Here is a 20,660-nt window from a genome sequence, read left to right on the forward strand (position 1 = left end):
TACGTTCGGTTCGCATTAAACAACACCTCCCAGTCACGAACCATTTCAACTCCCCCTCCCATTCCACAGACGACATGTCCATCCTGGGCCTCGTACAGTGCCACAACGATGCTATCTGAAGGTTGCAGGTATAGCAACTCATATTGCGTTTGGGAACCCTGCAGCCCAATGGTATCAATGTGGGCTTCACAAGCTTCAAAATCTCCTCTCCCCCACTGCATCCCAAAGCCAGCCCTGCTCATCCCCACCTCCCTAACCTGTCCTTCCTCCCACCTATCCCCTCGTCCCACCTCAACCCCACTGCCATCTCCTTCCTATTGACCTCATCCCGCCCCCTTGACCTGTCCGTCCTCCCTGGGCTGACGTATCTCCTCCCTACCTCCCCACCTACACTCACCTTCACAGGCTCCATCCCCGCCTCTTTGACCAGACTGTCTCCTCTCCACCTATCTTCTCCTCTATCCATCTTCGATCCGCCTGCCCTATCTCCCTATTTATTTCAGAACCCCCTTTTCCGACCGAATTTCTGAACAAGGGACTAGGTCGGAAACATTAGCTTTCCTGCTCCTCTGATGCTGCTTGGCCTGCTGTGTTCATCCAGCTTCACACTTTGTTATCTTGTCCTGAATAAACCTATGTTTACCCGAGTATCTATGGCTTTTTTCTTTAAAGATCATTTCTGAATACTTCCCTGATTCAAAAATTAAACTGACTGGGCTGTAGTTACTGACCCTATTTTTATATACTGTTCTGAGCAAGATTTTAACAATTTTTAACCTTCTAGTCATCCATTGTCTTTAGTCTAACTCAACAGCCCACTGCCCACCCTTTTCCCATGCCGTATAAACTGTTTTTCCCATTGAAATTTGTTACTCTAGAGATTCTGTCCTGATGAGTACAAGACATAAAACTTCAACATTATTTTTTTTTTACAGAAATCAAATCCTATACAATCATGCAAGTATTTCTCAGCTTTCCTGTATCCAGGAATATTTATTACAAAATGACACCTTTCTTTGGTTCCAGGCCTCTTTTTCTGCCACAACATCATTCTGCTTTTCATTTCAACAAACTAATATACCAGTTAATATATTCATAAACTTGCACTGTAAGCCTCATTTAGGCTTTATTATTTTCCTTTTTCCCCCAAACCCATCTAATACCTTACTATTTCCAACTCTGGTCCTATCTCCTAATATTATTCTCATCTTGCTTTCCCTCTCTAATATTATGTTTTGGTTCTCACAAACTCCTGAAAAATTAGTATAAATATTCCCCAAAGGTGCTAGCAAATCATCTACAATGGCCTGCTTCACATTTCTCCTTCGCCAAGGAGGTACTATTCATGTCTGGTCATCTTATTTTCCCAAAAACATCGATTAGACCACCCTCAACTTTCCCTGTTCCAAGGAAAACTGTTTAATTTTTCAGCCATCCCTCAAAACAAAAGATCCTCATCCCCGCTAACAGTCTGGTAATTTACCTCTACATCATTCCTAAAGCTTTAATCTCTTTCCTGGAGTGTGGTAACAGAATTGTTCAGAATAGTCTAGATGAGGCTTAATCAGTGATTAATAAAGTTTTTGCATGACATCTTTGTTTATATATTCATTTTCTCTAGCGAGTTTTGAGAAAATTTGTAGCTCAGGTTGAGGTTCTGGATGTGAGTTTGCTTGCTGAGCTGGAAGGTTAGTTTTTCAGACGTTTCATCACCATTCTAGGTAACACCATCAGTGAGCCTCCGACGAAGCACTGGTGTTATGTCCCGCTTTCTATTTATATGTTTAGGTTTCCTTGCGTTGGTGATGTCATTTCCTGCATTGGTGGTGTCATTTCCTGTTCTTTTTCTCAGAGGATGGTAGATTGGCTCCAAATCAATGTGTTTGTTGATGGAATTCTGGTTGGAACGCCATGTTTCTAGGAATTCTCGTTCGCGTCTCTGTTTGGCTTGTCCTAGGATGGATGTGTTGTCCCAATCAAAGTGGTGACCTTCCTCATCTGTATGTAAGGATACGAGTGATAGTGGGAAAACCGAGTCAATGACATTTTACTGACACTGAACCATTTTATCAACTGGCCATGAGATCTTTCAACACTTGGACAATGGACACTAAAGAAATAATTCTCGTCTACACTTCTCAGAATTGTGTCATATATAGGAAACTATCTTTCCGTCTCTGCCCTCTACAAAGGGACTACAAAACAATTTAAAACCAATTTTAATATCTTCTCCTAGTCATTCTGATTTTTATAATATCCTCTTACTTTCTTCTGTATTGCCAAATTTGGTGTTTTCCTCACATTTTATAATATGAGTCCCGACGCCCAGGCCTAGGTTGTTTATAAAGAATAATGGATGCCAAACTGAACCTTGAGGAAGATCACTACAAAAGTCTTCCCAAACTGGGAAACATTCATCCTTTTCATCCTGCCAAGCAGTCAATTCCATATTCTTTAGTTCTTTGTTGAATGACTTCTAAACATCCATATTTACATCTACTACCTTTAACAGCCTTCTCTGGTAGCTTACCAAAGTATTCAATCAAGTTTGTCAGACATGATTTATCTTTCATCAATCCAGACTGGCTTCCCTTGATTAATGTATGCTTTCTTCCTTAAGTATGAAAATTAAAGTTTTAATTCATTTCATTGTCAACTAAGCATACTGGGTGGAACCTGCTCAGCAGCCCCCAATCAAGGAAGCGATTAAAATTTTAATTAAACATATACTTATGCCAGAGCTATGCATTCCATGCAACAGAAAATACAGTGCAGATCCAATTTAGAACTTTTTTTAAAAAATACGCTCAAAAATCTGAAACAAAATTCTAGAAAAGTTAGCTTTTTTGCTGGAACTGAACGTCTGGTAATTTGCAGAAAGTCTCTGAGCAACATAAACTGAAGGAAACTCAACAATTAAAGCTCTGTGGCTCAGAGGCAGGTCCATTGTTATCTACTTCTGATGGAAAATGGAAGAAACACATTTTAATCAAAAAAAGGATCATTAGAAATGTTTAATTATTTTGTTTTAAATGTTTATATGCTACTATTAATAATCCTACATCTAATATTGAATTTCTTAAATTAGATAGGAAGTACAAAATTTCTCCCAAAGAGATTTCAAAATAATATCATAAAAAGGAAGAAACAATGTTGATATATGATAGAACTATTTAAATAAGAAGAAAGATTTTGATTTTGAAAATTTTTTGAGTAGATAACTGACTAAGATTGATGATACCAGAGCAGTAGATATTGTTTATTTGGACTTTAGTAAAGCCTTTGATAGGTTTCTGCATGATAAGCCTATTTGTAAAGTTAGATCACATGGGATTCAGGGTGAGCTTGCCAATTGGAGACAAAATTGGCTTGATGGTAGGAGACAGTGGGGGGTGGTGGTGAAGGGCTGTTTTTTGAACTGGAGGCCTATGGCCACTGATGTTCCACAAGGATCTGCACTGGTCTGCTTTTGTTTGTCATTTACATAAGTGATTTGTTTGAGGGTATGGGAGGCATGGTTATTAAGTTCGTGAAGACATATTGCACTTTGGTAAAACAAATAAGGGCAGTTTCTATACAATTAAAGGCAGGGACCTGACTAGTAGAACAGAGAGACCTAGCAGTTCAGGTACATAAGATTTTGAAATTTGTGTCACAGGTAGACAGGATGGTTAAGAAGACATTTAGCACTCTTGCCTTCATTGATCAGATATTTACGTTAGGAGTTGGGACGTCATATTGAGGGTGTACAGGACATTGGTGAGGCCTCCTCTGGTGTACTATCTGCAATTCTGGTAGCCCTGTTATAGGAAGGATATTATTAAATTAGAGAGGGTTCAGGAACAATTTACCAGATGTTGACGGGAATGGAGGGTTTCATCTGCAAAAATGGGATGGGTAGACTTCAATGAAGCATAGGAGATTGAGATTTATAAAATCATGAGGGCCATACATAAGGTGACTAGCAAAGGTCTTTTTCCAAAGCTGGGGGAGTCCAAAGTGGGGGGTATATTTTTAAGGTGAGAGGAGAAAGAGGTAAAAAGGACACAAGTGGCCATTTTTTGTACAGAGGGTGGTTAGTGTGTGGAATGAACTGCCAGAGGAAGTGGTGGATGCAGGTATAGTTATAACATTTAAAAGATGTTTGGATAAGGACATGAATAGGAAAGGTTTGGAGAGATAATGGGATAAACACAGGCAAATGGCACTGGTTTAGTTTGGGAACATGGTCACCGTGGACTAGTGGGATTGAAGGGTCTGTTTCCATGCTGTATGACTCTGACTAGTGAAAAGGAAAGTTGGTACAGTTAACACGGCTTTCAAGAAGATGATCAATAAGTAATCCGATGAGAGGCTTATTATAAAATTCAGGCATGGGCTGTAATGGCATGGATTGATGATTCATGATGTACAGGAAACAAGTTAATATAAATGGATATTGCTGGGATTAGAATAGTGTGCCCCAGAGGTCACAGTATGGAGATATATTATTTCAATTTCGACAAATTGCACAATGTTCTGGAGATAAAATATTGCCATACAATAAGGTCTATAAACTATTTCTGGGAGACATTGTAGGTTAGCATAATAATACATGTTATGGCACTTTTTTGCAAAAAGATTGCTTAGGGCACAGAGTTAATAGGAACTGCAGATGCTGGAGAATCTGCGATAACAAGGTGTAGAGCTGCATGAACACAGCAGGCCAAGCAGTACCTTAGGAGCACAAAAGCTGATGTTTCGGGCCTCGACCCTTCATCAGAAATGGAGGAGGGGAAGAGGATTCCGAAATAAGTAGGGAGAGAGGGGAAGGTGGATTGAAGATGGATAGAGGAGAAGATAGGTGGAGTAGAGACAGACAAGTTAAAGAGGCAGGGATGGAGCCAGTTAAGATGAGTCTAGGTGAGGGGGTAGGGAGGAGATAGATCAGCCCAGGGAGAACGGATAGGTCAAGGGAGTGGGATGCGGTTAGTAGGTAGGAGATGGGGGTGGGGCTTGAGGAGGAAGGAGGAGATAGGTGGGAGGAAGAACAGGTTAGGGAGGTGGGGACGAATTTGGGTGGTTTTAGAATGCGGTGGGGAGAGAGGAGATGTTGAAGCTTGTGAAATCCACAGTGATACCATTGGGCTGCAGGGTTCCCAAGCGGAATATGACTTGCTGTTGGCATCATTGTGGCACTGCAGGAAGCCCAGGATGGACGTGTCTTCTGAGGAATTGGAGAGGGAGTTGAAGTGGTTCGCAACCGGGAGGTGCCGCTGTTTATTGCGAACCAAGCGTAGGTGTTCGGCAAAGCAGTCCCCAAGCCTCCACTTGGTTTCCCCAATGTAGAGGAGGTCACAATGGGTACAGTGAATGCAGTATACCACATTGGCAGATGTGCAGGTGAACATCTGCGTGATGTGGTAAGTCTTCTTGGGGCCTGGGATGGAGGTGAGAGGGGAGGTGTAGGGGCAGGTGTAGCACTTCCTGTGGTTGCAGGGAAAAGTGCCGGGTGTGATGGGGCTGGAGGGGAGTGTGCAGCAGTCAAGGGAGTTACGGAGAGAGTGATCCCTCCAGAAAGCGGATAAGGGTGGGGAGGGAAAAATGTCTTTGGTGGTGGGGTCGGATTGCAGATGGCGGAAGTGTCAGAGGAAGATGCGTTTGATCCGGAGGTTGGTGGGGTGGTATGTGAGAACAAGGAGGACTCTCTTTTGATTGTTACTGCGGGGACGGGGTGTGAGGGATGAGTTGCGGGAAATGTGGGAGACACAGTCGAGGGCGTTCTCGACCACTGCGGTGGAGGGGAGGGTTGCAGTCCTTGGAAAACATCTGAGATGTGCGGGAGTGGAATGCCTCATCCTGGGAGCAGATGTGCTGGAGACAAAGGAATTGGGAATAGGGGATGGCATTTTTGTAGGAAGGTGGGTGGGAGGAGGTGTATTCTAGGTAGCTGTGGGAGTCGGTGGGCTTGAAATAGATATCGGTTTCTAGATGGTTGCCTGAGATGGAGACAAAGAGGTCCAGGAAGGTGAAAGAGGTGTTAGAGATAGTCCAGGTGAACTTAAGGTTGGGGTGCAAGGTGTTGGTGAAGTGGTTGAACTGTTCGAGCTCCTCATGGGAGCATGAGGTGGCGCCGATACAGTCATCAATGTAACGGAGGAAGAAGTAGGGTTTAGGGCCAGTGTAGGTGTGGAAGAGGAATTGTTTCACGCACGCTACACCGAGGCAGGCATAGCTTAGGCCCATGCGGGTGCCCATGGCCACCCCCTTTGTCTGTAGGAAATGGGAGGAATTGAAAGAGAAGTTGTTGAGGGTGAGGTCGAGTTCGGCTAAGCGGATGAGGGTGTCAGTGGAGGGGGACTGGTTGGGCCTGCATGACAAGAAGAAGCAGAGGGCCTTTAGGCCATCTGCATGGGGAATGCAAGTGTACAGGGACTGTATGTCCATGGTTAAAATGAGGTGTTGGGGACCGGGGAATTGGACGTTCTGGAGGAGGTAGAGGGCGTGGGTAGTCTCATGGATGTAGGTAGGGAGTTCCTGAACCAAGTGGGAGTAAATGGAGTCAGGATAAGTGGAGTTGAGTTCGGTGGGGCAGGAGCAGGCGGAGACAATGGGTTGACCAGGGCAGGCGGGTCTGTGGATTTTGGGAAGGAGATAGAAGCAGGCAGTGCAGGGTTGGGGAACAATGAGGTTTGAGGCTGTGGGTGGGAGGTCACCTGAGGTGACGAGGCTATGGATGGTTTGGGAGATGATGGTTTGGTGCTCGGGGGTGGTGTCACGATCCAGGGGACGGTAGGAGGTGGTGTTGGAGAGTTGGCGTCTGGCCTCATCGATGTAGAGGTCAGTGCACCATACTACAACCGCGCCTCCCTTGTCTGCAGGTTTTATGGTGAGATTGGGATTGGAGCAGAGGGAGCAGAGGGCTGCCCGTTCTGCGGGGGAGAGGTTGGAGTGGGTGAGAGGGGTAGAGAGGTTGAGGCGATTGATGTCTCGACAGCAGTTGGAGATGAAGAGGTCAAGGGAGGGTAGGAGGCCTTGGGGTGGTACCTAGGAGGAGGGGGTGCATTGGAGACGGGAGAAGTGGTCAGTAGAGGGAGGGTTAGGTTCAAAGTTAAAGAAGTAAGCGCGGAGACGGAGGTGGCTGGGCTGGTTGTGTGGTACAGTGGGGGGAGGGGACGAACTGGGCTGGTTTAGGGATGCAGTAGGGGAAGGGGAGATTTTGAATCTGGTGAAGTCCACATTGATACCATATGGCTGCAGGGTTCCCAGGCGGAATATGAGTTGCTGTTCCTGCAACCTTCGGGTGGCATCATTGTGGCACTGCAGGAGGCCCATGATGGACATGTCATCTAGAGAATGGGAGGGGGAGTGGAAATGGTTTGCGACTGGGAGGTGCAGTTGTTTGTTGCGAACTGAGCAGAGGTGTTCTGCAAAGGGGTCTCCAAGCCTCCGCTTGCTTTCCCCAATGTAGAGGAAGCCACACTGGGTACAGTGGATGCAGTATACCGCATTGGCAGATGTGCAGGTGAACCTCTGCTTAATGTGGAATGTCATCTTGGGGCCTGGGATAGGGGTGAGGGAGGAGGTGTGGGGGCAAGTGTAGCATTTCCTGCTGTTGCAGGGGAAGGTGCCGGGTGTGGTGGGGTTGGAGGGCAGTGTGGAGCGAACAAGGGAGTCACGGAGAGAGTGGTCTCTCCGGAAAGCAGACAGGGGTGGGGATGGAAAAATGTCTTGGGTGGTGGGGTCGGATTGTAAATGGCGGAAGTGTCGGAGGATGATGCGTTGTATCTGGAGGTTGGTAGGGTGGTGTGTGAGAACGAGGGCTCTTCCCCCCCACCCACTGCATCCCAAAACCAGTCCAACCTGTCTCTGCCTCCCTAACCGGTTCTTCCTCTCACCCATCCCTTCCTCCCACCCCAAGCCGCACCCCCATCTACCTACTAACCTCATCCCACCTCCTTGACCTGTCCGTCTTCCCTGGACTGACCTATCCCCTCCCTACCTCCCCACCTATACTCTCTCCACCTATCTTCTTTTCTCTCCATCTTCGGTCCGCCGCCCCCTCTCTCCCTATTTATTCCAGTTCCCTCTCCCCATCCCCCTCTCTGATGAAGGATCTAGGCCCGAAGCGTCAGCTTTTGTGCTCCTGAGATGCTGCTTGGCCTGCTGTGTTCATCTAGCCTCACATTTTATCATCTTGGGTTTATTCATGCTTTGGGCATGTTTACAGCAAGACAGAGAAAAAGAATGAGACAGCATCTGCACTTTCTGCAGTGCAAGGCCTCTCCCAATATCATTCACATCCATAAGCTATTTGGCTACTCAAGAGCCAAGCAGATAGTGGTTGCCAAGATGATGGCTTTTGGCATCCACAATTGGTCACAGCTCAACCAACCATTCATCAACCTGTTGCTGGCTGAATCTTGTGTTACAGGCAGATCCCTGGAGCTTGGCCATCTTCCTTTACACCTTCCTCTTCTGCTTACAAACCAGTAGTATAAACACTACTTTGAACGAGTTTGAATAACTTGCTTTTTAATAATTCAGAAATTCCTTCCTTAGTCCTTTGTTGCAAAACAGTCCTTTTTCCAGTTCAGTCCCACTCAAAGCAAAATCTGGTCTTTACAAAATTACCAAAGACACACAAATTCTATTTCTAAAGAGGGGTCTAGACCCAAAACGTCCTGCTCCTCTGACGTTGCTTGGCCTGCTGTGTTCATCCAGCTCTACACCTTGTTATCTCAAATTCTATGCAATCTGTTATTGTCATGAATTTGCAAAATAAACGCTTTTTCGCCTTCCCTGGCAGACAAAAGAGAATTGGATGGAACCCACAGGAAACTACCACTAACCTTCTCAGTGAATGCTCTGTGTTGAACAGGAGTATTATAAGAAGTATTTTCAGTTGAGAGTAAAAGATTTGTGTCACTGCTTCATCACTATCCTTTGTCCCCAACACTACCTCCACCACCCGTTTTCAGTCGTAAATTTAATAATGAAAGAAAAACGACAGGAAACGAAAAAGATTCTCTAAAAAAAGGTGGATTCTTTGTTTTTCTTAATATAACAACATTTTTCTGACTGATCAATGGTTGTTCTGTAATTGCTTAGTAGATTTGCACTCATACTTTATCCATCCACTCTAATAGGTCAACAGCTTCAGTTGTGATTAGTCTCTAATCAATCAAAATGAAATTGATTGCAAATGTATTGTAAAATTTCCACACAGGTTTGTTCAAAGTCTGACACTCAAGTATCGCACCAGAAATTTAAGCAAACCAAAATACGGAGATTTTTCTTTTAAAAAAAAGCTGTGGGGATAGATAAATATTGCATCACATAAATCTCCTATTTATATCAGAACCCACACAAAGTCCTATTCCACAGTATCTCTTTCTTCCACTGCATCCCCATGCCCTTGCTTTTAAATGCTACTCGCTTCATTATCAGACTGCAACTTTAAATTGAGGAAATGCAGTCCTCTGACTCTCCTTCAAAGTCCACCCTTCAACTCTCGTCACCCAGCAAATTTGTTATCTCATCAGTGGCAGCTGAGACTTCAGCTATCTCGTCCCTTCTTTTTCAAACTGTCTACCCACAAATCTACTCAGACTTTCTGCTCGTGTCTTTCTGTAAAGTCTGCAAAACCATTTTTTTCAACTGCACTTTCAGTCATCTCTCCAAATTCCTCTGCCACTGATTTGGACCATGAAGGGCTTTGGGATGCTTTACTGCACCAAATATATATAGCTATATAAGTGCAAGTTCTTTATTGTATCCATTTCAATAATGCATAAACGTGGTTTATTAGGCATAAAAGTTTTCTTTACACTGCTGAGGTTTCACATTTGACTTCCCCAGAGACTGTATTTTTTGTTAAAGTTTCTGTCAATGTTATCCTTAACCACTGGTTTTTGCTTTGAGTTGCAATGTATAAAAGGGGAGGTTCTTTAAAAATGAAAATGACATGGATGAATGAGTGAGATCTCTGGGCTGATCACATGGCAGGAAGAGGAAGCTTTTCTAAAAGACAAAACCACTTTTACACAGTTATGTATGAGTGTTTGATGTAAGATAACTTTATAACGCACTTCAAACATGACCATACCAAACAATAACTGGATTGCTAAACCTATGAAAATGCCACTTCTCGTCTGCAAATCAAGAAATGGTACTAACAGCAAAATGAGTTTTCAAACTCTCAACTGGCTGAGTGCATTCAACTTGTTCTAATTATGTGGATGTCTTATGTGCCTGATGGCTTTCCTTAATCTATAAAGCGAAACAAATTTCACAAATAGCAACAGTGTGGAATTATATACAGTGGATGGCAATTCACTTTAAAAATCAAATAAATTCTCATGACAGTCAATGGATAGAATCTTACTGCCTTTTTTGGAATTTCAGAGGTGATAAATTAAAATAGGTTCTGACTTGTTGGCGATATCTGGCTGTACATTTGCACAACCTTACAGGAGATGGCCAATTGAAAGGGTGCATCCAGAAAAGCAGTTAAACTAGGAACAGTGGACTGGGCATGCTTCCAGCTGGGCGAATGTCCAGCTGGCAAACCCATCAAGAGGGCTAACTGCTGCCATGGCAGGAGAACGTTAGGAAATTTCAAGATGGAAACTTAAGAAAATTGCAGCTGCTGCTCCACAGATGGCTCTTCCTCTGGTACTGGATGAGCAGAAATCACTCTCCCTGATAAACACCACCTCTCTTTAAGCCAAACACTTCAAAATGTTGGTGTCATATTTGAACTTCTGACCACACATCTGCACTGCCACTAACACTGCCCATTTCTATCTCTGTAACAATACCTCATATCATCACTACCTCAGCGTTCCTGCCTCAGGAATGCTTTTCCATACTATTGTTTTTATCTTCAGTTCACTACTTCAACTACTAGCAGTTGAACTCATTTTCTATCTTTTGTAAACTTAAGGTGATCCAAATTTCTCTCACCAGCATCTGAACTCCCACCTGTCCCAAGTTTGCTGACCTGCATTGGTATGTGTTGAAACAATATCTCAATTTTAACAATCATAACCTAGTTTTTAAAATACTGCTTCCTTCCCCAAAAGGCTCTGAATATTCCTCTAGCCCCATAATGCTCCAAACTACTGGCATACCTTCAATTCTGGTCCTTCCTCATCTCCATTATTCATTTTACCGCTGATAGATGCGTTGACAGCTGCAAAAGGTCAGAGCTGTGGAATTTTCTATTCTTAAACTTAATGCCTCTATTTCTCTTTGCTTGTTTGTGACTCACATCTTCAGCCACTTCTTTAGCCATTTGCCTTAAAGACAATAAATGGATACAACTGGTATTTGAAATAGAGAAGTTATTAGCATGTGATGAAGGGTCTAGGCCCGAAACGTCAGCTTTTGTGCTCCTGAGATGCTGCTTGGCCTGCTGTGTTCATCCAGCTTCACACTTTGTTATCTTGCATTCTCCAGGATCTGCAGTTCTTATTGTCTCTGATCACAAGTTATTAGCAACCGTGAATTGAGGAGCAGGTTAAATGAGTTCATGAAAAAAAATGAATTGAAAAGTACATGTTAACTCTTGCTGAAGACATAACATAGAAAGGGAAGATGTTCATGTGTAGAATAAGCATTGGGATGTACCAATTGGGCTAAAAGGTTTGCTTCCATAATGTAAATTTTGGCTCTATGATCATGTTGTCCCACACAATTTCAAAACCATTGTCTTTTACTGTTGCCTAGTACTTTGAGTGTATTCTAATTTTCTTAAAAGAAAGCTTAAACATTGTAAACACAGTGTGCTTTAAGGCTTTCACAAAAATAAGCATGGAAACACACTTAAAGAAAAATTTAGCACTCACTAATTTGTCAATATTAACTTAGTTCTCACACTGATTGACTTTTGCAAGAAGGTCAAATGCAAAGCTAGATTCACCCCACTCTTCTCAAAATATGCTTCAAATGCAACAGTTTTCCTTGCAAAACCACCAACTGTACTTGAGTGACAACATAATTTCAGTCATGAGACCATAAATATTTTGTGCTTTGGACTCATGCCTTGCAGAAAGTGAAGAAAAAAGCAATCAGGGCTGTCAATTATAGCAGTGTAGTCTACTATATGCCATAATGACCCCTATACATTGTAAGAAATATTATGCCACATATCATAAGTCACTTCAGTTCAAATATGTGGAAACATTAACCTTAGTGAAAACTTAAGGAAATAAGGAACACAGGTCCTGGAATACACCATTCAGGGCCCACCATAATTTACTTAGGCCATTGAATGTTACCTCAATTCCATGCATCCTGAGTGACATGTATGTTCTGATACCCTTACTTAAATCTGTCAACTTTGAAAAATTCAACTGACTCAGCATACCTTGACAGAATAAAGTTGAGATCTACCACGCTTTGTGTGAAAATATACTTCTTGATTTTACTTCTTAGTAGCCTAGTTCTAATTTTATAATTGTGTTTCTTCATTCTTGAAATAAGTTCTCTGTAATCTATTGAAACTCAAACAAGTACATGATGAGTTTGTGAACACTCTCCTCATAAACAAAACCATTTTGCTGAGCTTTATTGTAATGAATCTGCACCATACCTACTGCAAAGCCAACTATCCTTGCTGAGGGCCAATGTTGAAAACTGATGCCAGTTTACAAGTCTGATTAAGGCCATGTACAAGTGAAGCATCATTTTCCCAGTTTTGGATTCCTGCCTCTTCAATTTAAAGGCCAACATTCCATTAACCTTTCAGATTACATTTTGTACCTGTGCACCGTTATAGTTATGTATACTGGAGTACTAGACTTCGCAGCAGGAGTAGGCCATTGAGCCCTTCGAGCCTACCCTGCTCTACAATTCAAAACATGATCTGGCTGTGGTTTCAACTTCACGTTCTCATCTATCCCCATAAACTTGATTCTCTGGTCCATTAATATTTAACTAGCTCCACCTTTAATAAATCCAATTCCCAGTCTCCACAGTTTTGTGAGGAAGAGAATTCCCAGACAAATGACCCTCTTATCTCCATGGTAGAAACATGACCTCTTATTCTTAAACCAAGTCCTCTAGTTCTAGTCTTTTTTTATAAGGGGAAAACATCCTCTCACAATCTATTCTGTCATGTTCTTCATTGATATCACCTCAAATTCCTCTCAACTCCAAAAAAAGGCCAAACTATTTAATCTTTCTTCAAAACATAAGCCTTTCTCCCAGGGATAAGTTAAGTGAACCTTTGCTGAGCTGCTTCCATTACAGTTATATTATTTTCCAAATAATGAGACCAAAATTGTACATAGTACTCTGGGCATGATCTCATCAAGCTGTGGCAATATTTCCCGATTCTTATATTTCATTCCACTTGGAATAAACACCAACATCCCATTTGTTTTTCAAACCACTTGCAATACATGCAAACTAACAGTTAATGCTTCACATCCAGTTCACTCTGTACCTTCATTTCTGCAATCTCCATTGATTTAAATAGCAACATTTAAATAATCCGTAGTGATCCTTCCAAAGTGGATAAGTTCATATTTTCTCACAAACATTGCATCTGCTATTTTTGTTCCCACCCATTATCTATAATCCTTTGTATACTCTTGACAACCTAGTGTTGTAATTAGTTAGATGCTTGGTGTTCTCAATAAATTTAGCCACTGTACGTTTGGTACTCAAATCCAGATAATTGATCTACCTTGTAAATAATTGACACACCAGCTCTGATCCCTGTGAAATTATCAACCTGATAAAGACCTAATTATCACTCCTCTCTGCTACCTGTTAGGTAGACAATCCTTTATCCATGTCACATGTCACACCTTACAGCATAAGTTCTTAATTTGTGTAGTAACCATTGCTGTGTCACTTTATCAAGTACCCTCTGGAAATCAACTTCACTATATTCACAGGCTCCCTTTAATCCATCATACTTATTACTTCTGCATAAAACATACATTTTTGAATTCCATTTCCTTTTCACAAAACTCTGTTGACTCCATACAGATACCAAAATGCTCTTGCTGCTCTAAAGATCCTACTCTCCTATTATTAAAAAAAATTCCAAATCATTTTTCTTGTATCCAAAGTAGATGATTTCAAATCTTCCACATTGAATTTATGATCCTTGCATTGTCTACATATATAAATTGAATGCGTCCTTTTGGACATTCCTGCTTCCAAATACTGGGACTCCAGTACAGATTCCCAGGAAAACAAGTTACATCCCAACAATTTGAAGTTTAAATTAATTTAATGTTCCCACTTAAAAAAAATTATCTTTCATTCATTTTTTAAGAAATGAGGGTTAGCACATTTTAATTCAATCAATAATTTGTATGATGCATTTATTGTTCTTCGGACATCGCAGAAAATAAAACAAAAACAGAAATTGCTGGAGACACTGGAGTTCTAAAGAAAGATCACTGGACCCAAAACACTAACTATGCTTTCGGTCCACAGATACTACCAGACCAGCTGAGTTTCTCCAGCAATTTCTGTTTTGTTTCAGTTTTCCAATATCTGCAATTTTGTTTGTATGGCAGAAAATAACATATTTGCACCACCAGGCAATTTTTGTTTATAAATAACAGCATTGCTAACACTCATTTATCATTCATCCCCAATTGTACTTAGTGTTAAGCCTTTGTAATGTGATTCTTGATCTTAGGGATCACAAAGATCCTAAAGTAAAACATATGCAATGCAAATGCCTTGGCAACACAGCATGAGCAGCTTGCCACAACCTGACAGGTTCTGCTTCAGATCAACATTCCAAACCAGAATCTTCTTTCATTCATGCAATTCTCTGAACCCCAGGTTTCCAATTTACTGGGCATGATATCAAACCAGAACACGTTTCCTGGCTGATGAAAGTCAGTGTGATGCCCATGGTTTCCCAGTCTTCTCCATTAGAGACCTGGTTATCTACACTAAGCAATAAAACAAAATCCATATATTGTGCAAAAAAATGTCATTTTTATAATTTACATGTTACTATTTTTGCTTTCTGCCAATATAAAGTGGCACTTGCTACTTGCAACCGTAGCCATTATGCTGGTTGTAGGAAAAGAAGAATGAATGCACTACAATTCATTTTATTTCAGGAACAGTTTAAGGTATTATTACAAAATAGCATGTTATTATATCCATTTTTCATGACCTCAGAAAGCCCTAAAATGCTTTATTGAAAATGTAATACTTTTACAATGTAATCACAGTTTTAATGTAGGGAACTGTGACCGACAATTCACACACTTCAACGTTTAATAAACTGCATTGATCTTAATGATTGGATAATCTGGTTTTGTAATGTTGGTGAGAGGTACTTAACTGAAAGAACACTAGGACAGCAACCCTGCTCTTCGTTAAAATAGTGCCTCACAATCTTTCATGTCCAACTGGAAGGACAGATGGTACCTTAGTTTATCGTCTCACCAGACAGAACTCCCTCAGCATTCTGTTGTCAAATGTCAGTCCAGATAATTTGTCCAATTCTCTGGAGAGAGACCTAACCCTAAGACCTTCCTCCTCAAGGGGTGCAATTTTATTGAGTTCAGACTGACACTAATTTAGGTTGCAATTAACTCCTTGCTTCGCATACAGTGAGCATTGCACCACAATAGTGACTACATTAGATGAAGTTAAGTGACAAAGCAATCTCCACTGAAGCATCATGACATGGGCAGTACAGAAGCATGACCGTTTTAACTGTTCTGACTGTTTTGCGCTAGTGCTTATATTTTGCACGTGTCTCCTCCTATTTAGTCAACCTCATCTCAGCCATTCTCTTTGTTTTATTCTCTCATAATCATCTAGTTTTCTTTTAAAAAAACCTTCAAGATTTTTTGAATAGTACAAAACGATTTACATCTCATGTGACAGAGAGTTCTACATTTTAGTCACACATTTAAGAAATTTTCCTTAATTCCTTGTTGTGTTTATTAAAACAATTTTTTTTATGGCCTCTGGTTTAGGCTCCTACTATAAGTGGAAAAATTCCCTCTGCATTTACCCTAATCCAAAAATTCAAATTCTGAAGACCTTAATGAAGTCTTCGTTACACCTCTGTCCTAAAGAAAAACACAATCCATTCAATATTTCCTGATCACTTCCTCCCCATCTAATTTTAAAAGTGTACAAATTGCAAATGAATGAGTCAAACATATTCAAACTCTCTCAATTCAGGAAATGTGAGTTTGGATTGGGAAATTGAAAATATCTAAGGTTAAAGGCAAACTCTGGAGCATTTGATTTACACAGGAACTAAAGCATACACGGATAGAGTAAAGCAGAGAACCTATTTTGTCTGGTCGGGAAACCAGAACAAGGGGATATCATCTCACAATCAGAGTTAGATCATTCAGGAGTAAAATCAGGAGGATGGCACAGTGGATCAGTGGTAAGCACTGCTGCTTCACAGTGCCAGGGACCCAGGTTTGATTCCACCCTTGGGTGACTGTCTGTGTGGAGTTTGCACATTCTCCCGGTGTCTGCGTGGGTTTCCTCTGGGTGCCCCAGTTTTCTCCCACAGTCCAAAGATGTGCAGGCTAGGTGGATTGGCTATGCTAAATTGCCTTTAGTGTTGGGGGGATGGGTCTGGGTGGGATGCTCTGAGGGTCAGTGTGACTGGTTGGGCCAAACGGCCTGTTTCCACACAGTATCATTCTTCCATTATTCTATTATTCTTCATTTGTAAAGAGGAGTAGAGATCTGAAAATTCCTCTCAAAAAAAGATGTTGGCTCAATTCAAATTTTTGAGTTTGAAATCAACACATTTTTATGAAGGTAAAGAAAAATCAAGGAATATAGCACAAAGTAGATAACTGAAGTTGAAGTACTGATCAGACATAGGAACATATGATCTGGAGTAGACCATGCAGCTCCTCCATTTTGCTCCACCAGTCCCAGTCAGGGTGAATCATCTACCACAACACCATTTTCCTGCACTACTTCCATAATACTTCATATCATTATCTTGTAATCTATCCGTCTCTGTGTTGAACATACTCAATGTCTGAGCTTCCATCGCTCTTTGAGGTCGACAGCCTAAAACACAACAAATTATTTTTATAATCCATGTCCAACTCTGACTGTGCACTTTCTGACACCATTGGAAGGATGACTGAAATTAATATTCTGTCCGCATACTGTGTAAAACAGATCTCTAGGCTCTCTGTTTCAAAACCTCTTTGGAGGATGAACCTTGCTCATTTCCTCTTAGTCGCGGTTGCACAATCATTCGAACTATTAGTCAAAAAAATGGAGTGGAAGCAAACTTGGCCCAGCAGTCGAAAACAAATCCCCTCTTCTTAAAAATACCACAACATCATGTCATACTCTATATTCAAAACAACGGTCGTTCCTCTAAGCGAATTCAGACAAAACCCTAGCCTTTTTTTACGCACTACGTACGTTAGTCGGGACTTAGTTAAAATCGGTCCATTTCAAATGCACTGGTTTTGTACGTATTTAGAGGTACGTTAGCACAGACGCGGAGTGACCACTGGCAGTTCGAACTATCACCATTAATCAACGAGCTTCTCTGCTCGCAAAAGTCCGCACCTTTTGAATCTGCTTTCAGTGGAGTGAGAATGTCAGAAAGCGCTTGGGACGATGAGGAATGAGTGGGCAGGTCAAATGCTCAGTCTCCCAGACTATTTGGTTTGCTAAATTATCGCTACTTGTGGAATGAATTTATTTACCGGATATAAAGCAAATATGGCAAGTTGCAAATAGGCAGTTCAATCAACAGAACAGCTGTAAATTAAGCCAAGTAGTTACACATATAAACGGCGATAACTGATCTATTCAGCCTAGATCAAAGTTGTCGATATTTCCGGGATTTTGAGAAGAGCTTACTGCATAGGATCTAACGCAGGGACTTTTGGAAGTTTTCATCTTGTTTGTATCTAAACAAAACGATAAATTGCCTTGCTGTGTTCATCCAGCTCTACACCGTGTTATCTATGAAGTGTCTTGATGTCTGTTTCAAAACAATTCCGGAACATGTCTGTGCAGCTCCACGTAGACGGCATGAGGTTTCATTAAGAAATATCGCCCTCCCCCACACCAAACACCCCATCTTTACGGTCTTTGCCTGGAGATGTACAAGTTCCGAGCAATCGCCCATATTATAACAACGCACGGTAAATGCACAAAACTTCCTTTTGTTTTAGTCAGGGAGGGGGAAGAGAGAACGTTTCACCCTACCTCTTCGAGCCTCTTGTGTATGTGTAGGTGAAGGTGGAATCAGAATATCTGAAATCTAAAAACAGGATAGAAAGAAACATCAAAATATTGTGATTGACCCGAGGCGGATTTTGAGCTGCCTGTTGTGTTGGCGAGGTTTACCAAGAGTGGATTATATTGAGACAAATCCAGCCTCAGTGAAACAATCACATTGCAGCTCTGGGTCTGCGATGGATCACTTCGTACAACTGGGCATCTACTGTACGTTTCTCTGCAACAAGTGTTTCCATAGCGACCACAAAATTGTCGATGCGAACGGACAGATCCATGGAAATGAACAGAAACTGCAAATTAGCAGTCGCATTCATCCATCTGTTACATCACAGCGAGATTATATTAAAAATATTTCAATTGCAAATGAACGCACATATCCCCGAAGATGACTTATTTATCTTGTGACTGCATGCTGTTGAACCAAATGACAGTGCCGGCGTTTTAACACCGCTCAAAGCCAGCGTTTAGAATCATTATTAATAACAAACAATAAACAAATCTTACCGGAAAACAGACAGTCCTTGTCCGCCTTGCACCTCTGGAGTACGCTGTCTATGTCTGTCTGTATCCGCTCCTGCCTTGAACACATCCCCATGAAGTGTAAACAGAGAGAGAAATGTTTTGTTTTCCCCTTTTTGTTTCTGCCCCCTTCCTCCTCCAGTCAAAGCAGAAGTGCGAATGGGGCCGTCGCCGCCGCTCAGCTCAAGGTCACAGTCCCCAGTGTGGTGCAGGTGGCGGGGAGGCGGTGCTCTAGGGCCCGGGGAGATGGGCTCGCTCGCTCCGGGGCTGCTGCAGCTTCCAGCGGGCCACAGCTGACTACAACGGTCCAGCTGCTCTCCTCCAGAGATCTCCTGTACTACGGGCCGCCGCAGCCTCCACACACGCTACATACACAGACACACATACACACACACACACCCTCCTCCACAAGGCTTCGCGATTTCGAAAGCAAATTAAAACGCCAGTCCACTGCTTCTTCCTCTCCTCCTGTTCAGCCCGATTTCTTCATTAATTATTCCTTCTGCATTTTTTTTGCTCTCTCTCGATCTCTCAGGGGCGGGTAATTATCCAACCTGTGACAGGCGCTTTCGATCTGGCCAGGTATGCAACCCACACACTATTTGCCCACTTTTTAATTTTTTTTAATGGAGCACCGCAAGATTTGAACGCTCCCGCAGATCAGGTGAAATGTCACAGCGTCACCCGACGAAGAAAGCGGATTCCTATTAGAGATTTGACAGAACTCACACACTCAGCCTCGTTAATATTATACTAGATGCCAAGTGTGTGTGTTTGTTGGGCGGAAAGGGGTGTGTGGGTGTGGGTGGGTTGTGATTTAATCAACAAGACGCGTCTATTCTCCAAATTCGATTCCTTGCTGCTTGGTAATTATAGAACGTATTCATTGAAACCTGCAGCGCGCTAACCTATAGAGTACAAATCTATCATATTTGATTCATGTCTCCGAATGCACCTACATTTCATCAATGCATGTTAAAGCTGCCACTGCAATTTCTATTGCTGTTTATAAATTCGGTGGAAAGCTTTTGTTTTTCCCCAGCTCCGTAACCTTTAGAGATTTTGGCCGTAACCCCACATGTGCACATTTCTACGTTGTGAATGATTTTTTTTCAATCAAACGCAATCGTTGTCGATATAGCAGTATGCAAAGATGAGAAGACCGATTCCCTGGGATGCAGGCCTTGGAGCCCTATAGTAGCAGAACGAACGCCAGAGGCTGTCCCCGCTCTCGGTGTTGGACCACATGAGCCTCCGAATAAAGGATTCACTTTAGGTGCCACAAGTGCACTCATTCAAAATCACATTCTGTCTCTGCAAATCACGTGGGACGGCTTCCCTTCCCAGGGATTTTCCGAAACTGCATGTGCGTACATGCTATTTTATTGACACCGTAGTCTTCTCCCAGTCGATCTTAGGGACTGAATAACGAAACACTGTGAACGTTATGGCAGTCAGTTTCAGAGTTATCATTTATTGTGAGGCTTCCAAATTGGGTCATTCGGGTGCATACTAAACCTCGAGAAATGGTGGAGTTGAGGAAATAACAGCGCTACTGCTTTTTTTTGGAGGGGAGGTTTCTTTCTTTAAACTTTTTTTGGAAAAACTGTGAAATAAATTGAGAGGTTTTATTCGTAATGAGTTCACCTCCAGTGACTGCCTGTTGTTTTAAATGCGAGCAACGTTTATTACAAGCGGTTTATACGTTGATCATTCAGAAACTCTCTTGTTTCATTTTTTTGCTGTTTGGAAACAGTACGAGTTACTATTAGTAATTAGTCTTAATTAAAATGCAGGCAACTTTGTCTCTGCCTTAATTCAACGAGATAGATAGACGACTTTCAGTCATTCAGATCCTACATTGGCTCAATAATTAAACTGTGCTATTTACAGGTAGAAGGTCCAAAGGCCCCGGGAAA

The 20,660-nt window shown here is 42.0% G+C and overlaps 1 protein-coding gene across 2 annotated transcripts in view; it reads right to left on the bottom strand.

Annotated features, from left to right (window-relative positions):
* Window positions 1–19,492, bottom strand: part of parp8 (poly (ADP-ribose) polymerase family, member 8) — a 371,536-nt gene extending 352,044 nt beyond the window's left edge. For both annotated transcript variants that reach the window (XM_048531692.2, XM_048531677.2), the window contains exons 1-2: window positions 18,727–19,492; window positions 18,190–18,244 (exon numbers count right to left, since the gene is read on the bottom strand). In XM_048531692.2, coding sequence (XP_048387649.1) covers window positions 18,190–18,244; window positions 18,727–18,817 — 146 coding nt within the window. In that variant the 5' untranslated portion in view covers window positions 18,818–19,492. The remainder of the gene's footprint in view (window positions 1–18,189; window positions 18,245–18,726) is intronic.
* Between the last annotated feature and the right edge of the window lie 1,168 nt (window positions 19,493–20,660).

This window comes from Stegostoma tigrinum, chromosome 1 (assembly GCF_030684315.1).
Source record: "Stegostoma tigrinum isolate sSteTig4 chromosome 1, sSteTig4.hap1, whole genome shotgun sequence".
Classification (NCBI taxonomy): domain Eukaryota; kingdom Metazoa; phylum Chordata; class Chondrichthyes; order Orectolobiformes; family Stegostomatidae; genus Stegostoma; species Stegostoma tigrinum.